Source organism: Sminthopsis crassicaudata, chromosome 1, assembly GCF_048593235.1.
Source record: "Sminthopsis crassicaudata isolate SCR6 chromosome 1, ASM4859323v1, whole genome shotgun sequence".
In the NCBI taxonomy this organism is placed as follows: Eukaryota; Metazoa; Chordata; class Mammalia; order Dasyuromorphia; family Dasyuridae; genus Sminthopsis; species Sminthopsis crassicaudata.
In genome coordinates, this window is record NC_133617.1 from 606,765,997 (window position 1) to 606,785,698 (window position 19,702).

Here is a 19,702-nt window from a genome sequence, read left to right on the forward strand (position 1 = left end):
ACCCATCCTTCCCTTTTCTTCCCCACCCCTTCCTTTTTCCTTTTCCATTTTAAGTGCAACCAAAGCTCCAAATTGCCACCTACTGGTGGCTTGCTTAAATGCAATTGCTTCCTGCAAATTCTTAACAGCAACGCATTGAATTTGGGTGAAAAGATAAAAGAATTTCCCCCCCCCCCCCCAGGCCTATATATATGATTAGATGTTCCATCCACAGAAATGTATTAAACTCGACGAAGTATACCAATTGGTATAATAAAGTTAGATTAGGATTTGAATCCTTATCTTGTGAAATCAATCAGAAAAGATATAAATCCGTATCAAAATATAAAATAGCATTATGCTCTAACTCCATAAATGGAGAAGACATCTGGAAAAAAAAATCCAACTTTGAAGGATAAACGTATAAGGCAACATTTTTTAGTTTTAGTAACAGTAGTAAGTTACGAAGCTTGGTTTTGGTGTCAGATACAGACAGTGAAAATAAAAATGTATACATCTGTTTATATGATGTATAATATATATGTAGAATCATTTTACTTTATACAGGAATTACATATCCATATAATTGTATAGGATCACAGATTATCTAGAGCTAGAAAGAACCTTAGAGATCATCTAATCCAGCCCCCTCATTTTACAGGTGAGGAAACTGAAGCCCCTAGAAAAGACATTCAACGGCCTGAATGAGTTTGTCAAAATATAAGTGAAAAGGCTATATTAAAAGTAAGGGGGGGTACTACCTTGCCTAGTACTACCTTGCCTAAAGGATTGCCTTGTGAGGCTGTTATTAGCATTGTTGCTAACTAATATTGTCTTTGCAAATTACTTGCAAGTGACACATGAGGTCTAATGCATAATGCTGCGACCGCTATTAAGTTGCCCTTGGCTCCATTGCGTTGCTCTTCTCAGGACAACGGTTAAAAACGGATGTTCCCCCCGGCAGGAGTGGGTGTGGCTGCGGGGAGGCCGGGTAGCCTGGTATCGTGGCCGGCTAGCCTGGTATCGCGACCAGGTCCTCCTGGGTCTAGTTTCACGCTGCTCCTATTTGCATGACTCAAAAGTCAACTTCATTGACCTTTCCGAGCCTAAATTCCCTAGTTACCTCACAGTTTTTGTGACGATAGGATGCGGTAATGGACCTTACAAAAGTTTGGGATTAACTACTTCTGCCACAGTCCTCAGGACCTCTTGCGAAATAGTAACAGCTCGTCTGTTTCAGACCTCGCTCTCGTCATTTCCCTTCTATATGTGAATGAAGCGCCTTTCCCTTTCTATATGTGAATGAAGTGCTTTGACTTCAGCCGTTTTCGGGCCTCCCCTCCTCAGCGCCTTTTGCGGAGTCTCACCCTCCCACAGCCTGCAACAAGCGCACGTGCCCAAGCGAGCGTTGAAGTGATATAGCTAACCGTCTCTTTTGTCCGGTTGCTGCTACGCGGGAGCAGTGGCGCGCCTGCGCGCGCGCGCGAGCTCCAAGGCGCGGGATTGGGGACAATCCCCTCCCGCTCTTCCTCCCTCTCTCCCTTCCCCCTCCGTGCCGAAGGTAGAACTGTTTGGCGAGCGCGCGAGAGGACAGTTGGAAGCGGGGAGAAACTGGAGTCGGTTTCCTTATTTTTTCCCCCTCGAAGCAAAGCGGTTGGAATCCTTAATCAGCCGCTGGGTAACTCCGGACAACGGGTCTGGTCCAATCCGAGAGCGGCTGTTCTAATCCTGGAGCGACCGCGCGAAAAGGATGTCTTGTGGTTTTTCTGAGAGCCGGGGAATTGATTGAGTGGATAGGAAATTCAGACAAAAGTCTGCTCTACACATCCCAGCTCCTCTTTTGCAACTCTGACTTTGACTGTCAGGATCCCTGCAGGTCCTCCCCGGGGCTTTCCCTGACTCTTTGTAGACTGCAACTTTCCCGACTCCCTAATCCCATTGCCTCCTAATAGGATATTCGCATCTTGATTGGGAAGCCCACGGGCAGACCGACCCTTCAGGGTTATTCAGGGCAGGATTTTATATATAGATAGTAAAATCTGTTTAAATCTTTAAAGGAAACGAGCACAGGAATGAGAAATGACTTCTCCATCACTGGAGTTAAGAAAATTTACTTTTCAGCAAAGTTGTGTGTATAAGTAATACTAGGTATGGTTACTAATTACAAATTTGCACTTAGAAGTCCGAGTGCCCCAAGGAGAAACATTTGGTTAAATCTCAATCTGATAATTCAAGACAGACATAGGCTAAGAATGTTGTTAAAAGCTAAAAAAAAAATGGAGTAAAAAAATGTAGTTGTTTACATATGTATGTGCCTAGTAATACAACTAATACACTAAGTGTATTTTTAGCATTTGTAAGCCTAGACTTAATTCTCAAGATCCCAAAGATTGTATTTTTGGAGTATCAAATTTGAATTTTCACTCTTTTAATTTTATGGTCTTAGTACCATGATGTTAGATAAAAATAAAAATTAGAAATCAGAAATTTATGTAAATATATAAAAACTATATATTGCGTATTTATAATCCAGACAATAAATCTAAAATTAAATTTAACAATTGGAATTGAAAATCATTAATATTTAAGTTCATTATACTGTTTCATCTTTGAAATAGTTAATAACAATAGTTAGATAACTTTTATACACCTGTAAAATTGCTAATTTACGTTTGCTATTTTATTGGCTAATATTTTGGCTGTTAGTGATGAGATTTTTGTCAGTGTTTCTATTGAAAGGTTTTATTTCAGTTGAAATCAATATTCAGTTGAACCAATGTATTGCAAATAGGATTCTTGTAGGGGTGAAATCTAATTGCTAGTCAAAACCAGCGATTAAGTTGTAGCTCGTTTGACTTTTAGGACAGCCTTACTGTCTCTGTAATGGTTTAAATCTTTACAATGGAGAATTGGGTCAAAGATTTTCTCTTTTCATACATTTAGATACTGTGGATTGTAAATCATCGTTTATTAATGGGGGACTTCTTGGGAACGAATAAAAGATTGACATTTAGAAGGCTTTCATAGACATCCTGTACCAACTCTAACCACGCGCTACATCTTTTTTTCAACATAAATTAAGATTCCATTCCTTTACAGCCTTATTTGGGCGGCCATTTTCAAGTTTTCCAGATAATCTCTTCCCTTAAACACTCCCAATATGAATTCATTTTCGTTTATAATCATGTCCCTTGCTTTTTCGGCTCCTAAGTTCCATCTATCTCTTCCAGTTCTCCTGTACCCGATTCTCCATCACTTTTCTCTCTAAATAGTAATAGACTGCCATAGTTTTGGGGAGAATACGATAATTTATCCAATGGGTCAAAGAACGAAAGATGCTTCCATGATATTCTCCAACAGAGTGGTGGGTTTTGTTGCGGGTGGGAGTAGAGAAGGAAGTAGGCATTTATTAAATGAGGGGGAAAAATCAGAAGACGTTGTCTTGAATCGAGTTTAAGTGATTTTAAAAGTGCAAAAAGGCTTTCCAAAAAATAGAGAAATGGGATTTTTAATATAAAATCTATGGAACCAGTCGCGGAAGCTGTCAGATCCCCCCCAAAAAAACTGTGGCGGAGTATGGGGTCTGTGTTTTGTGTTTTTTTAAGCTGAAGTGATAAGAAACCTTAGGACCCGCTTCTTGTCCCGCCAAACTCCTCGCCTCCTGCTGCTGCAAGAACTTCATTGCACTCAGCGGGTCCCGAAGCCCGCCACTCGTCCCGGCCGCCTTGGCATCCCTGGTCGCGCCTCCACCCCCTTACAATGAAAAGGCGGCGGCTGAGGCGGCAAAGCTAGGCTGGGTTTGGGCTCTCCGCAACCGCAGTCCCGGGTCCCCATATTCCTAAGCAAAAGGGGAATCCCCTCCTGTGCTCACGCGTCACTGGGTGATCAGCCAATGAGATTTCCGAGAGGGGAATTCCCGCTCCGGTTGCCGCTCGCGGCAGTTCTTTAACCCCAGGCGCTTAGCAGCCTCCAGCAAAGCTCAGCAGAAGGCGCTTTGGAGCAGAAACGGCAGCTTGTAATGGGGGAGATCCGGCGGGTTTAAGTGGCGTGTCTGAGAAAGGGGGGGCCCAAGATAATAGTAGCTGGTTGGGCTGGAAAGTCTCCAAGTAGCTTGTGAGTCAGTGGGGATGGAATGGAAACTGGAGCGAGACGGCTTTCGGAGGGTCCCAACCGAAGAAGAGAGATTGTGGGTGAGTGACGTCCCCCTCCGTTCCTTCCCTCGGGCCTCCCAGAAAGGTAGTAGTTAGAAGGTTGCTACGGGATTGGGGGCAGCGCACAGTGCTTGACTCTCATTTTCGAAATTGTTTCTTGAGCTTTATTGCGTGGCAGAGGGCATTTTGGGACATTGGGATTTTGAGATAACCAAAGTGTGATTATAATCCAAATAACTAGCCTTTTATGTTCATATGTTTCAAAGGAGAATATCATGAAGACGTTTGCAAAAGGTATTAAACGGAACAGAAACCAAAGCCTACAGAAAGTTAGCAAGGTAAGTTTCCAATGTTGGGTGTTTGCATTTCTGTGGTTCAGGAAAATAGTTCTTGCATAGTGTATCTATCTGGGACAGGTCGGCAATGTAAGAATCAGGAAATCTAAACTAAGCTGAAAAGATAATAGAATGCCCTGATGTTTCCTTTTTTTTTTTTTTTTTTTTTTTTACTGCTTGCTTTATAAAACAAGTATATTTTAAAGATAAAAATTAAAAAGTGTTAATGGAAAGTAGTTAAAAAAAAATCCTTGGAGTTGAAGAGACTGTAAAGTGTACTGGATAGAGAGCTTGGACTTGGTGTCTGGAACACCAGAATTTGATATCTTATCCAGTACTATTTACAATTATGAACAAGCCATTCAACCTCTCAAAGCCTGTTTTCTTATCTGTAAAATGAGGGCATGATTGACTGGACAAACCATTTGATAGAGGCAATGATACTTGAATTCCCCTCCTCATAAGCTCTTGTGAATAAAATGCGTTCTTTTAGGTAGTATAAATGCAAACTTTCCCTCCTCTCCCCCTCTCCCCCCATTATTCATGGTTATACTCTCTCAACCTTTGAGAGAGTTTTGGACAAACGTTCGTTCCCATGGTCTTTGCCTTTTCTGTGCACTATAACAAAATTATTTCATTTGTTTGTCAGCCTTCTGAGAGAGCTAGGGCAGATACTTTGATTTGCAGACGAGCAAACTGAAGCTAAGAGACTTATCGTGAGAGATGGGTTAATGGCCAGACCTGGGATTAGAATTTTGCCTTCTGATTCCTGGCTGGTCCTTTGCAGTCTTCTCTCTGTAAATGGGTATAGAAGTTTCTGTAAGAAAGATATTTTATTAGAAAAACATTTTTTAACATGGGTATTACCATGGACTGTGGTAGATGGATACAAGGTAAAAATTACATGGTTTCTGTGGTAAAGGAGTCAACATTCTGCTGGGATCAATCAAGTTTATTAGCACTGGAACTGGCTCTGCATCCAATGGACCCCCACCCATAATAACTATAGATTTTCTTGGGTTTCACTTTCTTTGTAAAATGAGGGATTTGGTTTAGATGGCTTCTGAGATCCTTTTCACTTATGACTCTATGAAATGTAGTCTATCCCAGGAAATTTTGGGGAGAAAGTACTTTTTGGAGTGAGAAATGTGCTTGACAATACATGAAAGGATTGGTTGAAGCTGTGTTTGAAGATAAAAAGATTTTGCAAAACACACATGAGGAAGTATACTTTGGGTTTAGGGAATATTAGTGGTTTTGATAGTATAGAGTATAAAGTGGAAGAGTGTGAAATAAGAAAAGTAGGTTGGAATCATAAAGTGGAGGGCTTTTAAGTTAGATTAAGAGTATTTATCCTACTATTCCCAATAAGATCAGGAGTGAAACAAGGTTGCCCACTATCACCATTACTATTCAATATTGTATTAGAAATGCTAGCCTGGGCAATAAGAGTCGAGAAAGAGATTAAAGGAATTAGAGTAGGTAGAGGAAACCAAATTATCACTCTTTGCTGATGATATGATGGTACACTTAGAGAACCCCAGAGATTCTACTAAAACTCTATTAGAAATAATCCATACCTTTAGCAAAGTTGCAGGATACAAAATAAACCCACAAAAGTCATCAGCATTCTTATATATCACTAACAAAATCCAACAGTTAGAGCTACAAAGAGAAAATTCTATTTAAAGTAACTACTGATAGTATAAAGTATTTAGGAATCTTATCTGCCAAAGAAAAAATCAGAAATCATATGAGCAAAACTACAAAACACTTTCCACACAAATTAAGTCTGATCTAACCAATTGAAAAATATTAAATGCTCTTGGATAGGGCAAGCAAATATAATAAAGATGACAATACTACCTAAATTAATCTATTTATTTAGCACTATACCAATCAAACTCCCCCAAAACTATTTTAATGACCTAGAAAAATAACAAAGTTCATATGGAAAAACAAAAGGTCAAGAACCTCATGGGAATTAATGAAAAAAAAAATCAAATGAAGGTGGCCTAGCTGTACCAGATCTAAAATTATATTATAAAGCAGCCACTTGCTATTGGCTAAGACATAGACTAGTTGGTCAGTGGAATAGCTTAGGTTCAAAGGACAAAAAGTATTTATTCTTTGTTATTATGGAAGCTTTGTAGCAGGTGAATGACATGGTCAGATCTATGCTCTGGAAATATTATTTTGGGAGCTGTGGCTCAGATTCAGGGAAAGGAAAAAGTCAAATGTGACTGATTTTGAACTGGGGTGATTGTGAGGTTGGTGATGACATCACCAAAATATGGAAGTATGGAGTGGTGGATTTAATAAGGGAGATCTGAAGTTCAGTTTTGTAAAAGTTTGAGATCATCAGGACATCAAGATACAGATAATATGACAGTTGGAGATGCAGAACTAAAGGTCTATGGATGTGAATCATCTGCATAGGAATAATTTAACCCATAAATATAACCTAGAACAGAGCATAAAGGAGAGATACGGATCCTGGGGATATCCATAGTTCATGGGTAGGACATAATTCAGCAAATAAAGACTAAAGTAGGCAGGCAGGAAGAGAACCAGGGGAGAGCAGTGTCAGTAAAATAGAAGAGAGCATATCTCCAAGAAAGGGATGAAAAATCAAGCAGGATGAGGACTGAAAAGCCATTTGATTTAGCAATTAAGAGATAATCGGCAGTTTTTGAGAGTAATTTCTGTAGAGTACTGGGATTAAAGCAAACTGGAATGGATTCAGGAGGCAATGGAGGCAATGAGAGTGTAAGTATTCTTGGAGTTTAGCCTTGAAAATTTAATGGTATGGCTAGGACAAAGGAAAGCTTTTTTTCAGTATAAGAGAATCCTGAGCTTGTCTGTGAATGTCAGAAAAGGAGCCAGTACACAAATTCATGAACAACTGATAGGGTAAACTTCCCAAGGACATGGCAAGAGATAAAGGATAAAAGTGAATGGATGAGCCCTATTTGTAAACTTGGATAAATTAAGAAAAGGAAATATATTTTGACAAATTTGAAACATTAAATAAAATAATGTAATAATACATGAGTGGAATATATTATTTTTCCTGCCAAGATAGGTGATTTGTGTTGGATTATGACTTTTAGAGAAGCAAAACTATTAATTTTTGGACATCATATACAAAGTATGAGAGGAAAAGCAAAAGTGTGTCAACGGTTCATTGCATTGCTAGGTGATTCACATTCTATAATATGCTTCCTTTATGTGTGGCTTTTACAAATCTGTCTTCTCCCTCCTCCATGTAAGAACCTTCTGGTTATTAGTTTGCTCTTCCTCAAGTGTCTCCTCATTTCAGTCCAGCCTCTATTCAGCTGCTAAAGTGATCTTAAAGTACAGGTCTGACCATGTTACCTCAGGAAATGTCAATATTTCTCTGTCACCTCCTCTGTACAGCCCCTCATAGCTTGGCCCTTTTCTGCTTTTCCAGTCTCTTACTCCTCACCACATAACCCCATGAGGCACTCCTTCCTCTCTGCCATTATAAACCCTCCCTCTTTTGTCTCCTTGCCTATCTTTGCCTTTCACTGACTGTCCCTCATCTCCACCTCCTGGCTCCCTTCAAGACTTGAGCTCAAATTTCTGCTTCTGCAAGAAGCCTTTGCTGGTGTCCCCCACTCCCATTTCTATTGTCTATGCTTTGTTATATACACACATACATGTGTTTTCCCATAGATGTACGAATGCAAGTTTGTGCATTGTCTCATTAAAACCTAAGCTACTTAAGTTCAGGGACTATGTTTTTGCCATTTCCCCCCTTCAATGCTTAGGTCAGTGTCCATTTCATTTACCATCAGAAAAAAAAGTGTATATTCCGCCATCTGGTGGCTCTCTAGGGAAAGCTGTAGAATCCAGGGTTAGAAGTTACCTTCTTCCCTTATCTCAGGTGTTTCCTGGATTGCCATGACAGCAAGCCATTCTGGAAAATTGTGCATCTTTAAAGCGGAAGGGTTTGGATGCATGATTTCTTGTGTCCCTTCCAATCTTTATGTCTATGATTAATTCCAATCCTTTTAAACTTTTCCTTCTAGATTCTAATTTCTGACCCTTTCATTACATTCCTTACATTTCTATGTACCCTTTCTCACTATTCCTGTATTTCTAGCTGTGGAAATGTCCATTACGCTTTATGAAATGTTTGACAATTAAGTAGAATATTAAAAAATTGTATACAAGAAACTTGTGCTCACCTTTAATGAATGAACAGCATGGAGATGGTTTTATCTTACGAACTCTGAATGGAAGCTGAAATGTGCTTGGCATAGAGAAGTAACTTTGAGAAGCTGCCTAGTTATCTTTGTAAAGCAGCATTCTTTCTACTGTACCATGCCACCTTTCCCAATGAAAACCGTGTAAGGGCATGGTCACCATCCAAGGTTATCATATAGTAATGGGTGTTAGAGCTTTGACCCTACTGTCTTAACCACTAGACATTTGAAGGTAAGGTGTTTAATGGAGTTTGTTTTTCATTGTCTTTTTTTGTTTCCTTTCTGCAGAGCCTAAAGTTTGTAGATTCAAAACTCAGAACTCAGTAAGCTCAGAACTTAGAATTACTAGATCCAATATTGGAGAGCTGGGCTACTGATTTTGTGTAACATAGTATTTAATATTTAAAATAAATTACTAATTTTGTGCCAATAAAAAAATAAAACCTTACCACATTGTTGCCTAATTTTCACCTTATGTAGATCACAATTATCCATGGACCTTTTTCCTGGCAGATAAAATGGAAACATTTAGAAAGTCAGAAGAAGTAATTTAAGAAACTAAAATATATTTAGGTGACCTTAAAGGCATCGGTTATATAAGTTATCCAATTCTCATTATCAACATTTTTGATTCTGAGAAGCTAATAGTAAATATTTTGATGGCTTCTTCTGGATATTTTTGATTGTCCAGATGAAGTTTTTTTGATCACTAACAATGTTCAAATACACAAGTTTTGTGTGTTTGTGTGTGTGTATGTGGGTAGACAAGTTTCCTCTCCATTTTCTAACAGTGTTGTTGAGTTATTGGTAAATTTCTTCCCTTTTTATATTGGAAAATCACCATAAGCAACTAAGCTATCTGTAGTAACAATTGTTCCTATTTGTTTAGCAAAAGTTGTCCCCAGATGATAGCCATGTAAATATATAATGCAAATATTACCCCCTTCTTATGGATGAGTTGAGCTCTACAATGGGGAACAGATTTGCCCACAGAGGAAATAGTAGAGTTGGGACTAGAATCAAGGTCTTTTGGCTCTTAAGGTATATGTACTTTCTTCTAGTGGGTTGACCCCATTTCCTGGGTCAGGTAGGCAGTGTGCTGTAAGCTGGCTGCTTGGGTTCAATTGAGCAGTCAGGACTAGCCTGCCACTTGCTCCTGGACTGGTTCATCTTTTTCAGTGAAATCATCAAGAAGACTCTGAAAAGCATTGCTTATCTGGTTGTGACGGGATGGCAGTGTATTGTTAGCTGGTTGAATATCTGAATGCACCAGCTAACATGCAACTGCTGTCCTATTGCATCTGCCACATAGCATAAATTAAATGTCCATGCTTTTAATTGTTTTGTTGTTAGGATGATAAAGGAAAATTATTCTGTGACTTACTGTTTCATTCTTTATTATCATTGATTTGTTTTTGAGGCATTTGGGATTAAGTAACTTACTTGTCACACAGCTGCTAAATACCTGAGGCTGAATTTGAACTCATTTCTTCCTAACTCCAGAGCCAGTGCTATATCCAGTTTCCCACCTAACTATCTCACCTTTTTTTCTCACTATCAAACAATTCTAACAATTATAACTTAGTGGATGATTAGATAGTTGTTATGGAACTTGTTAAATTATTTTTTTTTAAATTAGTATTTTTGACATTGTCTAATATATGAAATAAATTTGCTAGCATTTTTTAAAAATTTAAAAATATTTGAATAGAAAAGCTAAAATATTTCTAGACATTTAAAACCAAGATTGATTACATGTATCAGGTGAAAGAAGCAAACATATATATGAATTTTACATTTTAAAAATACAGGAAATAACTTATTCAACAGATACTTTAAAAAACCTTTTAATTCTGGCAGTCGTAAGAAGGGAAGGAGGTAAAGAAAAAAAGATGGAGAAAGAGAGAAAAGGGGGGATGGAATAGAAGTCAGATAAGTACAAGAACAACAAACAAAAAGGATGAAGTCATATAGAGAGAGGGAGGGAGGCTTAGAATACATTGTTCATAGTTATTTAACTATTTGTAAATCTGAGAGGCTTTACCCAGGGTGAGCTCTCTCACACATGGGGAAGTGGGAGGATGAAAAATCATTTTCTGGATTATAGCAGCTCTGATTCCAGTGACAATACTCCAGAAGCAAGATGAACTCAAATGTAAGGTTGAATCTGGTCTCCTGCTCAGTTTTCCCTGGGTGCTGCATTTTAATGGCTTCCCTTCCTTGCCCTAAGCAAATCTCACTTGAAAAAGATCCTAATCCCCTGAATGTGAGTCATTATGAGTTTGATTCAGATATAGTTGATTCAAAGATGAGTTGAAATTTAGAACAGCATATACGTGTACTTTGGCTACATGTTCATTTTCTTGTTTCTTTTCTTTTCTTTTCTTTTTTTTTTTTTTTTGACCTGAAAAGATTTTTTATTTGAGCTGGCAGAAGAGCTAGTTAACAAAGTCTGGTTTTAGTATATGTGTGTGGTGATTGGGCAGTGTATTGTTAGTTAGCTGTTTTTATTTTCCAGCAACTGCATACACTTCCACATTTCCACATGTTCTGTCACCAGGGTAGGTTTAAGCAATATGACATTTCTTAGTATTTCTTTATAATAGGTTTAATGAAGAAATACTTTTTTTCTTAACCCTGATTAAAAGTACTTTGGTCTTTATTTTGTTCATCTTTTGTCACAGGAGAATTTCAGTTTTGTACAGCATTTCTTGCATAAAGAAAGGAGATAAAACCCATTACAGGATTTCTTCTGAGAGTATCTGGGTGTTCTCCCCTGTATTCAGGCAGTAATGAAGGACATTCAGATAGTTTTCTTGTTTTCCTGAGTGTTGAGAAGGGAGGAATGTTTAAATTAAAAGGGATGTAACGTTTTCTACCTTAAAATCCAGTTGTAAGAGTCCAGTATAATTTGGAAGTGCCCCACAATTTCAATGTTATATACTCTGGTTCAGTATATACAAGTTATAAGGCCCCTCCCTGGAGATGAGGTTTCCTCATTCCCCTCATAAACATGCATAAAAGAATTCTTAATTTGCTTTATAATATGTAGGAATGCTTTTCTTGTGAACAGAATTAACCATTGTCAACCTTCTAATATGTGTGGTAGAAACCAAATAGGGAATAAATAACAAGGTCATTGAAAGGTAGTTTGGAAAAGGATACGAAGAGTTGGGGGCACTGATGGTGACTTATGACTTAAGGGGGGATCTGGAATGAAAGGTGCCGAAGCAAGAGGTGGCGAGCAGCAGGGCTAGTTTGGCTGAGGGTGACCAATGAGGGCCTGAAGTAAGGTGGGGGTGAGGAGAGAGAGTGTGGATGGGAGAGATGGGACTGAGGCTGAAAGGGCAAGTATGGAAATTGGTTAGATCCACGAGTTAGTTATGAACCTTGGAAATGGGAGAAACGGGTGCTTTGGACAGGAATAGGGAAGTTTGGTTGGAAGAGGGAAGGGGTTTTTTTTGTTGGTTTTTTTTTGGTTGATATGTGCTGTTTGAGTTATATGCAGAATATACTTTTTTGAGTGTGCAAAAGGCAATGATGTGGGATTGAGGCTTGGGGAGAGAATGGGAATGGATATATATAGATCTGTTGATCTTTTTGCATAGAAGTAATGATCAAACCCCTGGGAGCTAATGAAATCACCAAAGAGAATACCGGTGGAGAGAGAAGGACACAGAACACTGGGAGCAGAATTAGGGGCTATGAGGAGGACAGAGCAGTGTTTCATAGGTAGGTCTGCTGCTGCTGTTAGTGAATCAGGGAGGGGAGCCCATGACATGCAAGTAACTTGGATTTAAGGGAGGGAGGGCTTTGCAAGGTCACCTGCCTCACTTTCTCTTCCAGAGCCATCTGAATCCCGTGGCAAGATACAGAGCAGGACAGCAGGACCTGGCTGCAGTGGGAGACCTTGGCCTTTTTATGCTAAGGTCTTCAACAGGTCTCAGTTTGAGGAAAAGCTCAGACTAATATAATTTGCATAACAGCATATGTATGACCTTTACTAAACTGCTTGCTTTTTCAATGGGAGGGGAGAGAAGGTGAAACATAATTTGGAACTCAAAATGATAAGAAATGAGTTAAGAACTGTTTTTACATGTAATTGGAAATTAAAGAGAAAAATATATTAGCATTTGATCTCTTATTTTCATGTTTCAAATATTGTCAGATTCATCCAAATGGTCTGGGGCAAGTGGCTTTAGAGAGGATTTGGTCCAAACTCCTTCCTCAATTACAGATGTTAATTGAGATCCAGAAAGGTTAAATGATTTGCTCAGAATTGTATAACAAAATAGCAGAGAGCTGAGAGTGGGATCCAAGTCTCCTGAATTCCTTCGAGAAACAAAGAAAGTCTCTGTCCTTAAGAAACCTATTTAGAATGCTGCTTTAGTTATAATATGTGAATTTTAAGAATTCCAAAGCTTTGATCTTTTATCAAAACTTAAAAAAAATTATTAGGCAAAATTAAACACTGGTGTGTACTTCTGCAAATATTTCTTGCTATGTCCCTTTAAGAACTTTAGTTTCAAAATTGTTTAGAACCTAATTGTGGAATCTTTTCTATCTTCACCTGAATCCAGAGCAATAGCTTCATGGCAGAGTGGCGAGGCTGCCTTCACCTTACCAAGAATCCTCACCAACAGAGCAAAATGAAGCAAAACCAGAAAAACTGGCTCCTTTCCCTCTAATAAGCCAAATTTGAAATGATTCTTTTCACTTGGCTGTTAGTCCTTTGTCTTTCTAGGAAGACATTAGAACACAAAATCAGAAAGGCTTCCTTACAGTTTAGGGGTCGATTACTTGGTTAGAACATGACTATGATGTGACTGACAAAACTCTGAAATTAACGATTTTGGGAAGAAAAAATGTTACATTCAGACTTATAGCTTCTGTAATATAGTTCTCCATGTTTAGTCACTATTAACTAGAGGTTGAGCTCTCCTATTCCCCTACTCCCTGCCATCAAAATGGTCAAGAATCAAGCAGAAATTACTTGCTAAGTAGACAGTTCATCTTTAACAGAAGTGATCAATCTGTGGTTAATTGCTTTGAACAATTATATATTTGAACACAATTTTCAGTTATTTTTCCAAATTCAAGGTAGATAGACTGGACATAACATTCCACTTGTGGAATTAGAGGAATGTTAGGAAATTAGAAGAAATAAGTTTACTAAAATTTAGAAAGTTTCTAAATAGTATGATATGAAAATTGTGACAAATTTGTTAAAATAATAAAACACACTAGAATGCCAGAGTGGGGAAGCTAGGTGGCTCAATGGATAAAGTGACAGTCCAAGTCAGAAACACTCATTTGAGTTCAAATTTGGCCTCAGATTCTGGGCATATCACTTAAGCCTTTTGAGCTGAAGGAAATAGTATCTTTTGCCAAGAAAATCACAAACTGGGTCATGAAGAGCTGGATATGTCTGAACAAAAGATGGCAGAAGAATTCTACTTAAAAATTTTATTTACAAATCTGAAAATGCTTAAGATTGCACGTTTATCTTAGGCCCTATGATACTTCCAGTACCTCTCTTCTGCTTATACAGACCATACAAAATTTTTAGTTATATTGTTCAAATTTAATTGTCCTTTACATAGCAGTGAGGTAGTATGTATTTAATCCATCGATTACAAACATAAAAAGTTTCTTGTTAAATGGATATTGGTGAGCTTTGGTGGTGAAGTATTCTGAATTTTTCACTTTTTTGATGAGGCTACATTTATTTATTTTTTCCTGAGGCTGGGGTTAAGTGACTTGCCCAGTGTCACACAGCTAGGAAGCTAGGCTGGTGCTCTATCCACTGCGCCACCTAGCTGCCCCCGGCTACATTTAATTTTGATTTTATGTCCAGCTTGAAAAATCTTTGGGATGAGGGGCAAGGAGAGAGAGGAACATCTATATCCTGGGCACTTAAAGATAACCATTCTTCCACTTAAGAGATACCATTCTTCTGGATTGTATCTAATTGGGTTCTAGAATTGTTGGAATGATTTAAGATATGACCAAAATGACATGTAGATATTTTGATGCTCACTGCTGCTTTAGATTTATATATTTAATGGCAGTATCAAAGGTCTTCTTTCTTTTTAATGATGATTTGTCTAACTAAAGCTGCCACATCTGGTCTGATGGCTTCCAAGGATTCCTCAGGTCTCCAGAATTTCACAACTTTACCCTCAGGATTGACAAGATATTTCCAAAAATTCCATCTTGGCTCCTTCTTTGATGAATCTAAAAAAAAAAACAAAAACAAAAACAAAAAACAAACAAATTAACATTAAATTTCAGTGTAATTCAAAATCTTAAACTTAATTTTGGGCACCATCTCTCCTGAATTCATTTCAACTCAACAAACCTATGTAAGACATTGTATTGGGTGCTGTGAATAAAAATACAAAAATAAGTGTCCCTAGCCCAAGGAGGTTACATTCTGAGGCATATAAAATAAATATAGGATAATCAGAAGAGACAAGATCCCTAACAACTAAATATTGCTTAAATGAGGATTTAGAAATCAGTTTCCAGAATCTGTAATGTTAATCAAACCCTTTTAGGAAAAAGTCAAAAGGTCCATATCTTGATCTACTAATGATTTTCTACAGATCTGTTGGGGATGGTGTGAAATAGTTAATTTTGGATGAATGTTAGTTTTTATCTTGTTCATTTAATTTTAAAGGATAAAATATAGATGTCTGGTTTAATTTGTATTTAGTATATAGTTGTTTGAAATGTTGAACATAATAGCTACAAAAACTGAAGAATTACATGAATCTTAAGGTAGGAAAGGAATCTTTGCCTTTTAATGCCATTTCATGTCATTTGATGTGCAATTTAAATTTATGGATGAAGATCATTTGAGCCCACCTGATTGACTGATTTAAAGATGCATCATTTAAAGAAACATTTCTAACTAGAAAAAAATATTCCAATTAAACTTAAAACTTAGCTTGAGGAATAGAAATTCCACAATGGAGAAGGTTTCAAAGCATATAACAATTTATGACAAAAAAGTTTTCATTATACGAGGAGATGAGAGTTAAAACGCTGCTTTATCTAGGTCCACCCTGTTCAAAACTTTAAAAAGATCTAATTCTCACTTGCATTTGAAGTTTTTATACTTTAGTCCTAAAATATTGCTTGGCTTCAAAGTAAACCTAGAATCAACATAGCTTTGTAAATTGACTTTTTGAGCAATGGGATTTCAGATATTAACATGGAGAAACTATTGTAATTCTAACAGGTAATTCTAAGGACTGATTTTAAGATTTGGGTTGTGAATCTGCAAATAAAAAATACTGGATTTTTAAGTATTGGTGAATATAGCAAAACAAAACAAAACAAACCCCAGAAAATTGTCAGCATCTGATTAAAGATCTCTTCCATCTATTCCCTCCTTTCCATTGCCCTTAACCTGTCTTTCACTGAATATAGCTTACAAACCGAGGCCAGATTAATATGAGAGATATTTCCACGATTTCGATACTTCCCCATTACCTATGGAATCTATGGAATAATGGAATGAATATAGCTTACAAACCGAGGCCAGATTAATATGAGATATATTTCCACGATTTCGATAGTTCCCCATTATCTATGGAATCTATGGAATAAAATCCATTCTAGTGTACTTTGTTTCAACTTTTAATAATTCTCATGCACTTGATGTTCAGAAAAGCTGAACTATTCCATCATTCCTCAAATCCTATCTTGTCCTAGAATAGTTATTGGAATTCCATTTATCCTCTAAAGTCTAGTTAATTTCAAACGTTTATGAAGCTTGTCTTGATTCCCCAGACCTGATGTAATCGCTTACTTTTCTATGTCTTTCACAGTACATTGTTTAAACCTTTTAATGCTTCACACCTTTAGCTTTCTATTCAGTTTCAATTTAAGGAGAACATGTATTGTGCCTACTACATACTACCCTATCCTAATACCAGTGATCAAAAGATAAAATTGGATGGCACTCAGTCCATGTGCTTCAAGAGTTCATAATCTTGCAGGAGAGAGATCATACATAACTGATAGAAATTAGTACAAGGAGAGGTCCGAGAAGATGCAGTGATCCAATGAGGGATGTGAAGATGGAGAAATTTGGTATTTGGGGAAACTTCCTGCAAGAAGTAGTGCCTAAGGTGGGCCTGAAGGATTTCCATAGGAAGAGGTTAGGGAGAGGAGGGCAGAGCAAGGCGAGAAGAGGGAAAAGGAGCAGGCAACCTGGCTAATAGCGTTTGTGAAGTTTGGAACCAAGGACCACAAGGAAGGAAGGCTTGGGGTTGGGCTGGGGATGGGGGGGACGGCGTCCAAATGCCTAGCTTGAAAACGTGTGTCCAGGGAGGACGGAGAGTAGCATGAAAATAGTGTGCCTGTCGGCTTTGGGAGAGAAGGGATAAATGTTTTTATATTGAGCCCAAGATTTGAGTGGAAAGTGGATACCTGGGATCCATCTTTATGGGGGTGATGAGAATCCTAGAAGTACATGGGTGGACAAAAGAGCAAGCAAAAGACATGGAAGAAAACGACTAGAAGGTCACTGTGCTAATGGAAGATAGAAGATAGTATCAGAGAGGGCAGTCAAGTCACTTCTCGGCTTCTTGAAAAGGATAAATTTGTGGTGGTTCATTCTAAAATGCCTACAGTGCTTTGCTTGGAATGAAAAAAATCAAATCTTAGATTTGTTGAGTCCAGGCGCTCCTTGCCTGGACTATGGTAGTACTTCCTAATTGGTCTTCCCAGAATGTAGCTCCTGGAGGGCAAAGACTTTTATTTTTGTAGCAGTTAGCACAGTGCCCCTCACACAGGGCAGGAAAAAAAAAATGCTTATTGAGTTGGGACATTTCTATTTGAGTAGACGTTGTACCCATATTTGAGAGCTAAGTATTCCCAGCTGCTTCATATAATACAATTAAAAGGGATACATATACAGCATGGAAGAATATAAAGAACTTTTGATTCATAACATGGATCAGTGGTGCTTAAAATTGCAAGGATCCATACTGAGTTATGATATAGAACTGGGTAATTCAAGCATGAAAGCTATTTTACTTTGGTGTTAGCAAGCTTTTGAAGATAGCCAAATATGTTTTTGTAGCTGACAGGAAAATTAATAAATTTCCTTTCTCAATATTTAGGGTTATAGAACAATTAGGTATTTCCCTATTACTTGGTGAAGCTATGCTAAAAATTTGCAAGGTGAAATCTTTTGTGAATTAAGTTGCACAGCTATGGCAATGCTTCTGAATTAAAAACTGCAATTTACATTGGATCAGATCTTGTATTACCAAGAAAATGAAACATTTTGGTGTAACAAAACTTGCTAAGTCTCCATTAAAGTCTTAAAGTGCCTCATCATTGACATGGAGTAGGTGAATAAATGCTAAATAAACGGAAGTAAAACTTAAGAAATTATGCTATGAAGAATTTGCAAGGTGAGATAAACGAAATATATTTCAAAAGTGTGTTTCATTAAAAAGTTTGCCAATAACTCTACAAATTGTAAAGGAACCTAAGTTGAAGATGAACGGTGTTTTTGTCTTAAGATCCAGTAGAATTAAGACTTGAGGTTACTTTCTGGGTCATCAGGTAGTGAATTTAAGAGACCATGGCAATTCATGAATACTGTCTAGTAATGTATGGAAGTATCTACATTTGTCAACAGTTAATTACATAAATGAAGTCAAGGATCCTTAAAATATTTAAGTATAATAAATGAACTCACATTTAAATAGCGCTTTACTGTTTACAAAGTGCTTTTACGGTTTGCAAAGCACATGAGATGATTGTTTTTGTAAGACTTTGTTAATGAAACATTTCTGAAATGAAAAACAGAAAATTAAGGTCTGGGAGCGGAGGGGTTTAATCTCAAAAATGACAGGCAATTAGAAAACGACACAAGTGAAGATATTTACCAATAAGGAATCTAAATGCAGGTTCTCCTTCAGATCCTAGAATCTTAATCTTGTGGAAAATGGGGAAGGTTACGCCATAGTTGGATTTTACAAACGCTTCTATTTCGTGACTGGGGCGGGGCTCGGATTCTCCAAACTGATTGCACGGGAAAGCCAAGACGTTGAAGTGGAACGATCCAAACTCTCGGTGCAGCTCCTGCAGCGCTAAGTAATTTCTGTCTGTGAGCTGGCAGTCACTGGCCACGTTTACAATCAGTGAAGCCTCCGGGAAAAAGAGAAATGCAACCACAGAGTGAAGCCTGGAGTTTTACAGAAAGCGCAAGGTCAAGGAGTAAAAACAATCTCGGAGGTGACGGCATCGGACAAAGCAGTTCCTTTTTGGGATTAATACATTTCTAAATTTTTAATAAAAGATAGCAATGGCACAATTACTGATATTAAGACAACTGGGAGTGCGAAAGAGAAAATTCTAAAGCTTTAGTGATGCAAGTAAAAGTTTTTGTATCTGCATTTTCACGTAATAACTTTTTTTTTTTTTAACAAGTCGCATTCCCATTTCCATCCCACTCTCATCACCGTCCCTTCCCCCTCCCCCAGTTATCCCCTAAATGATCTAAAGCGTTCACACAAAGCTTAGTTTTTAGAAAATAAAACAAAACTTTAGTTGGCTTGTAAAACTTTCCTTAGGGGTTCTATAGTCGTCCCCCCCCATAACGCCTTAAGCTCTATGTGTGCGGAGGTGCTTTAAATTCTTCGACCCCTCCTAACCGAGCCTCACTACAGATACAAGGTTGATTCTGCAAAGCGGGGAGAGAGGGGGAGCATTCGGAAAGGCCCGCAAATGAAAACCGCAAGATGAAACTTACTTTGCCTCTATACTTCTCCAGAGAAACGGTCCTTCCCTTGGAGTCCTTCACCTCGAAAGAATAGAAGTCTTTGATTTTGGGCTTGAGGTACCTCAGCTGCAGCAGGAACAAGGTCACGGAGCACAGGACCATCGACAACAGAACGGCAATCAGCCTGGCCCTGGGGATGGAGTGCTTCAGCGGAGTCCCTGCAAGAGGCTCCATTTTGGAGGCTTCCCGGGGCAG

At 38.1% G+C, this 19,702-nt stretch overlaps 2 protein-coding genes and 1 long non-coding RNA gene across 7 annotated transcripts in view; 2 read left to right on the forward strand and 1 right to left on the reverse strand.

Moving 5' to 3' along the window:
• The first annotated feature begins 1,438 nt into the window (after positions 1-1,438).
• The window catches only part of CDC20B (cell division cycle 20B), a 56,228-nt gene continuing 37,964 nt past the window's right edge, over positions 1,439-19,702 (forward strand). Inside the window, exons 1-2 of one of the 4 annotated variants that reach the window (XM_074282509.1) lie at positions 1,439-1,657; positions 4,397-4,468. In XM_074282509.1, coding sequence (XP_074138610.1) covers positions 4,406-4,468 — 63 coding nt within the window. In that variant the 5' untranslated portion in view covers positions 1,439-1,657; positions 4,397-4,405. The other 3 variants (XM_074282507.1, XM_074282508.1, XM_074282506.1) reach the window with 3 other exon arrangements.
• LOC141551170 (uncharacterized) lies at positions 11,732-12,826 on the forward strand. Its single transcript, XR_012484796.1, has 2 exons — positions 11,732-12,429; positions 12,544-12,826. It is a non-coding gene; the product is annotated as an uncharacterized LOC141551170 (long non-coding RNA).
• Positions 13,695-19,700, reverse strand: GPX8 (glutathione peroxidase 8 (putative)). Of its 2 annotated transcripts, XM_074282513.1 has the most exons (3): positions 19,478-19,700; positions 18,612-18,873; positions 14,152-14,934 (listed from the first exon to the last, which is right to left on the reverse strand). In XM_074282513.1, exons 1-3 carry the CDS (start codon positions 19,679-19,681, stop codon positions 14,771-14,773), a joined length of 630 nt encoding a protein of 209 aa, XP_074138614.1. In that variant the 5' UTR covers positions 19,682-19,700; the 3' UTR covers positions 14,152-14,770. The 2 variants fall into 2 exon arrangements, with proteins under 2 accessions (XP_074138615.1, XP_074138614.1); XM_074282514.1 differs by lacking the exon at positions 18,612-18,873 and having other exon boundaries at positions 13,695-14,934; positions 19,478-19,681.

Excerpts from the sequence above, each read along its gene's own strand:
- GPX8 (XM_074282513.1), bottom strand. The coding sequence starts at position 19,681 with ATGGAGCCTCTTGCAGGGACTCCGCTGAAGCACTCCATCCCCAGGGCC. Across the intron at positions 18,874-19,477 it reads TGGAGAAGTATAGAGGCAAA|GCTTCACTGATTGTAAACGT; the intron begins GTAAGTTTCATC and ends TTTTTCCCGGAG. Across the intron at positions 14,935-18,611 it reads TGCATTTAGATTCCTTATTG|ATTCATCAAAGAAGGAGCCA; the intron begins GTAAATATCTTC and ends TTTTTTTTTTAG.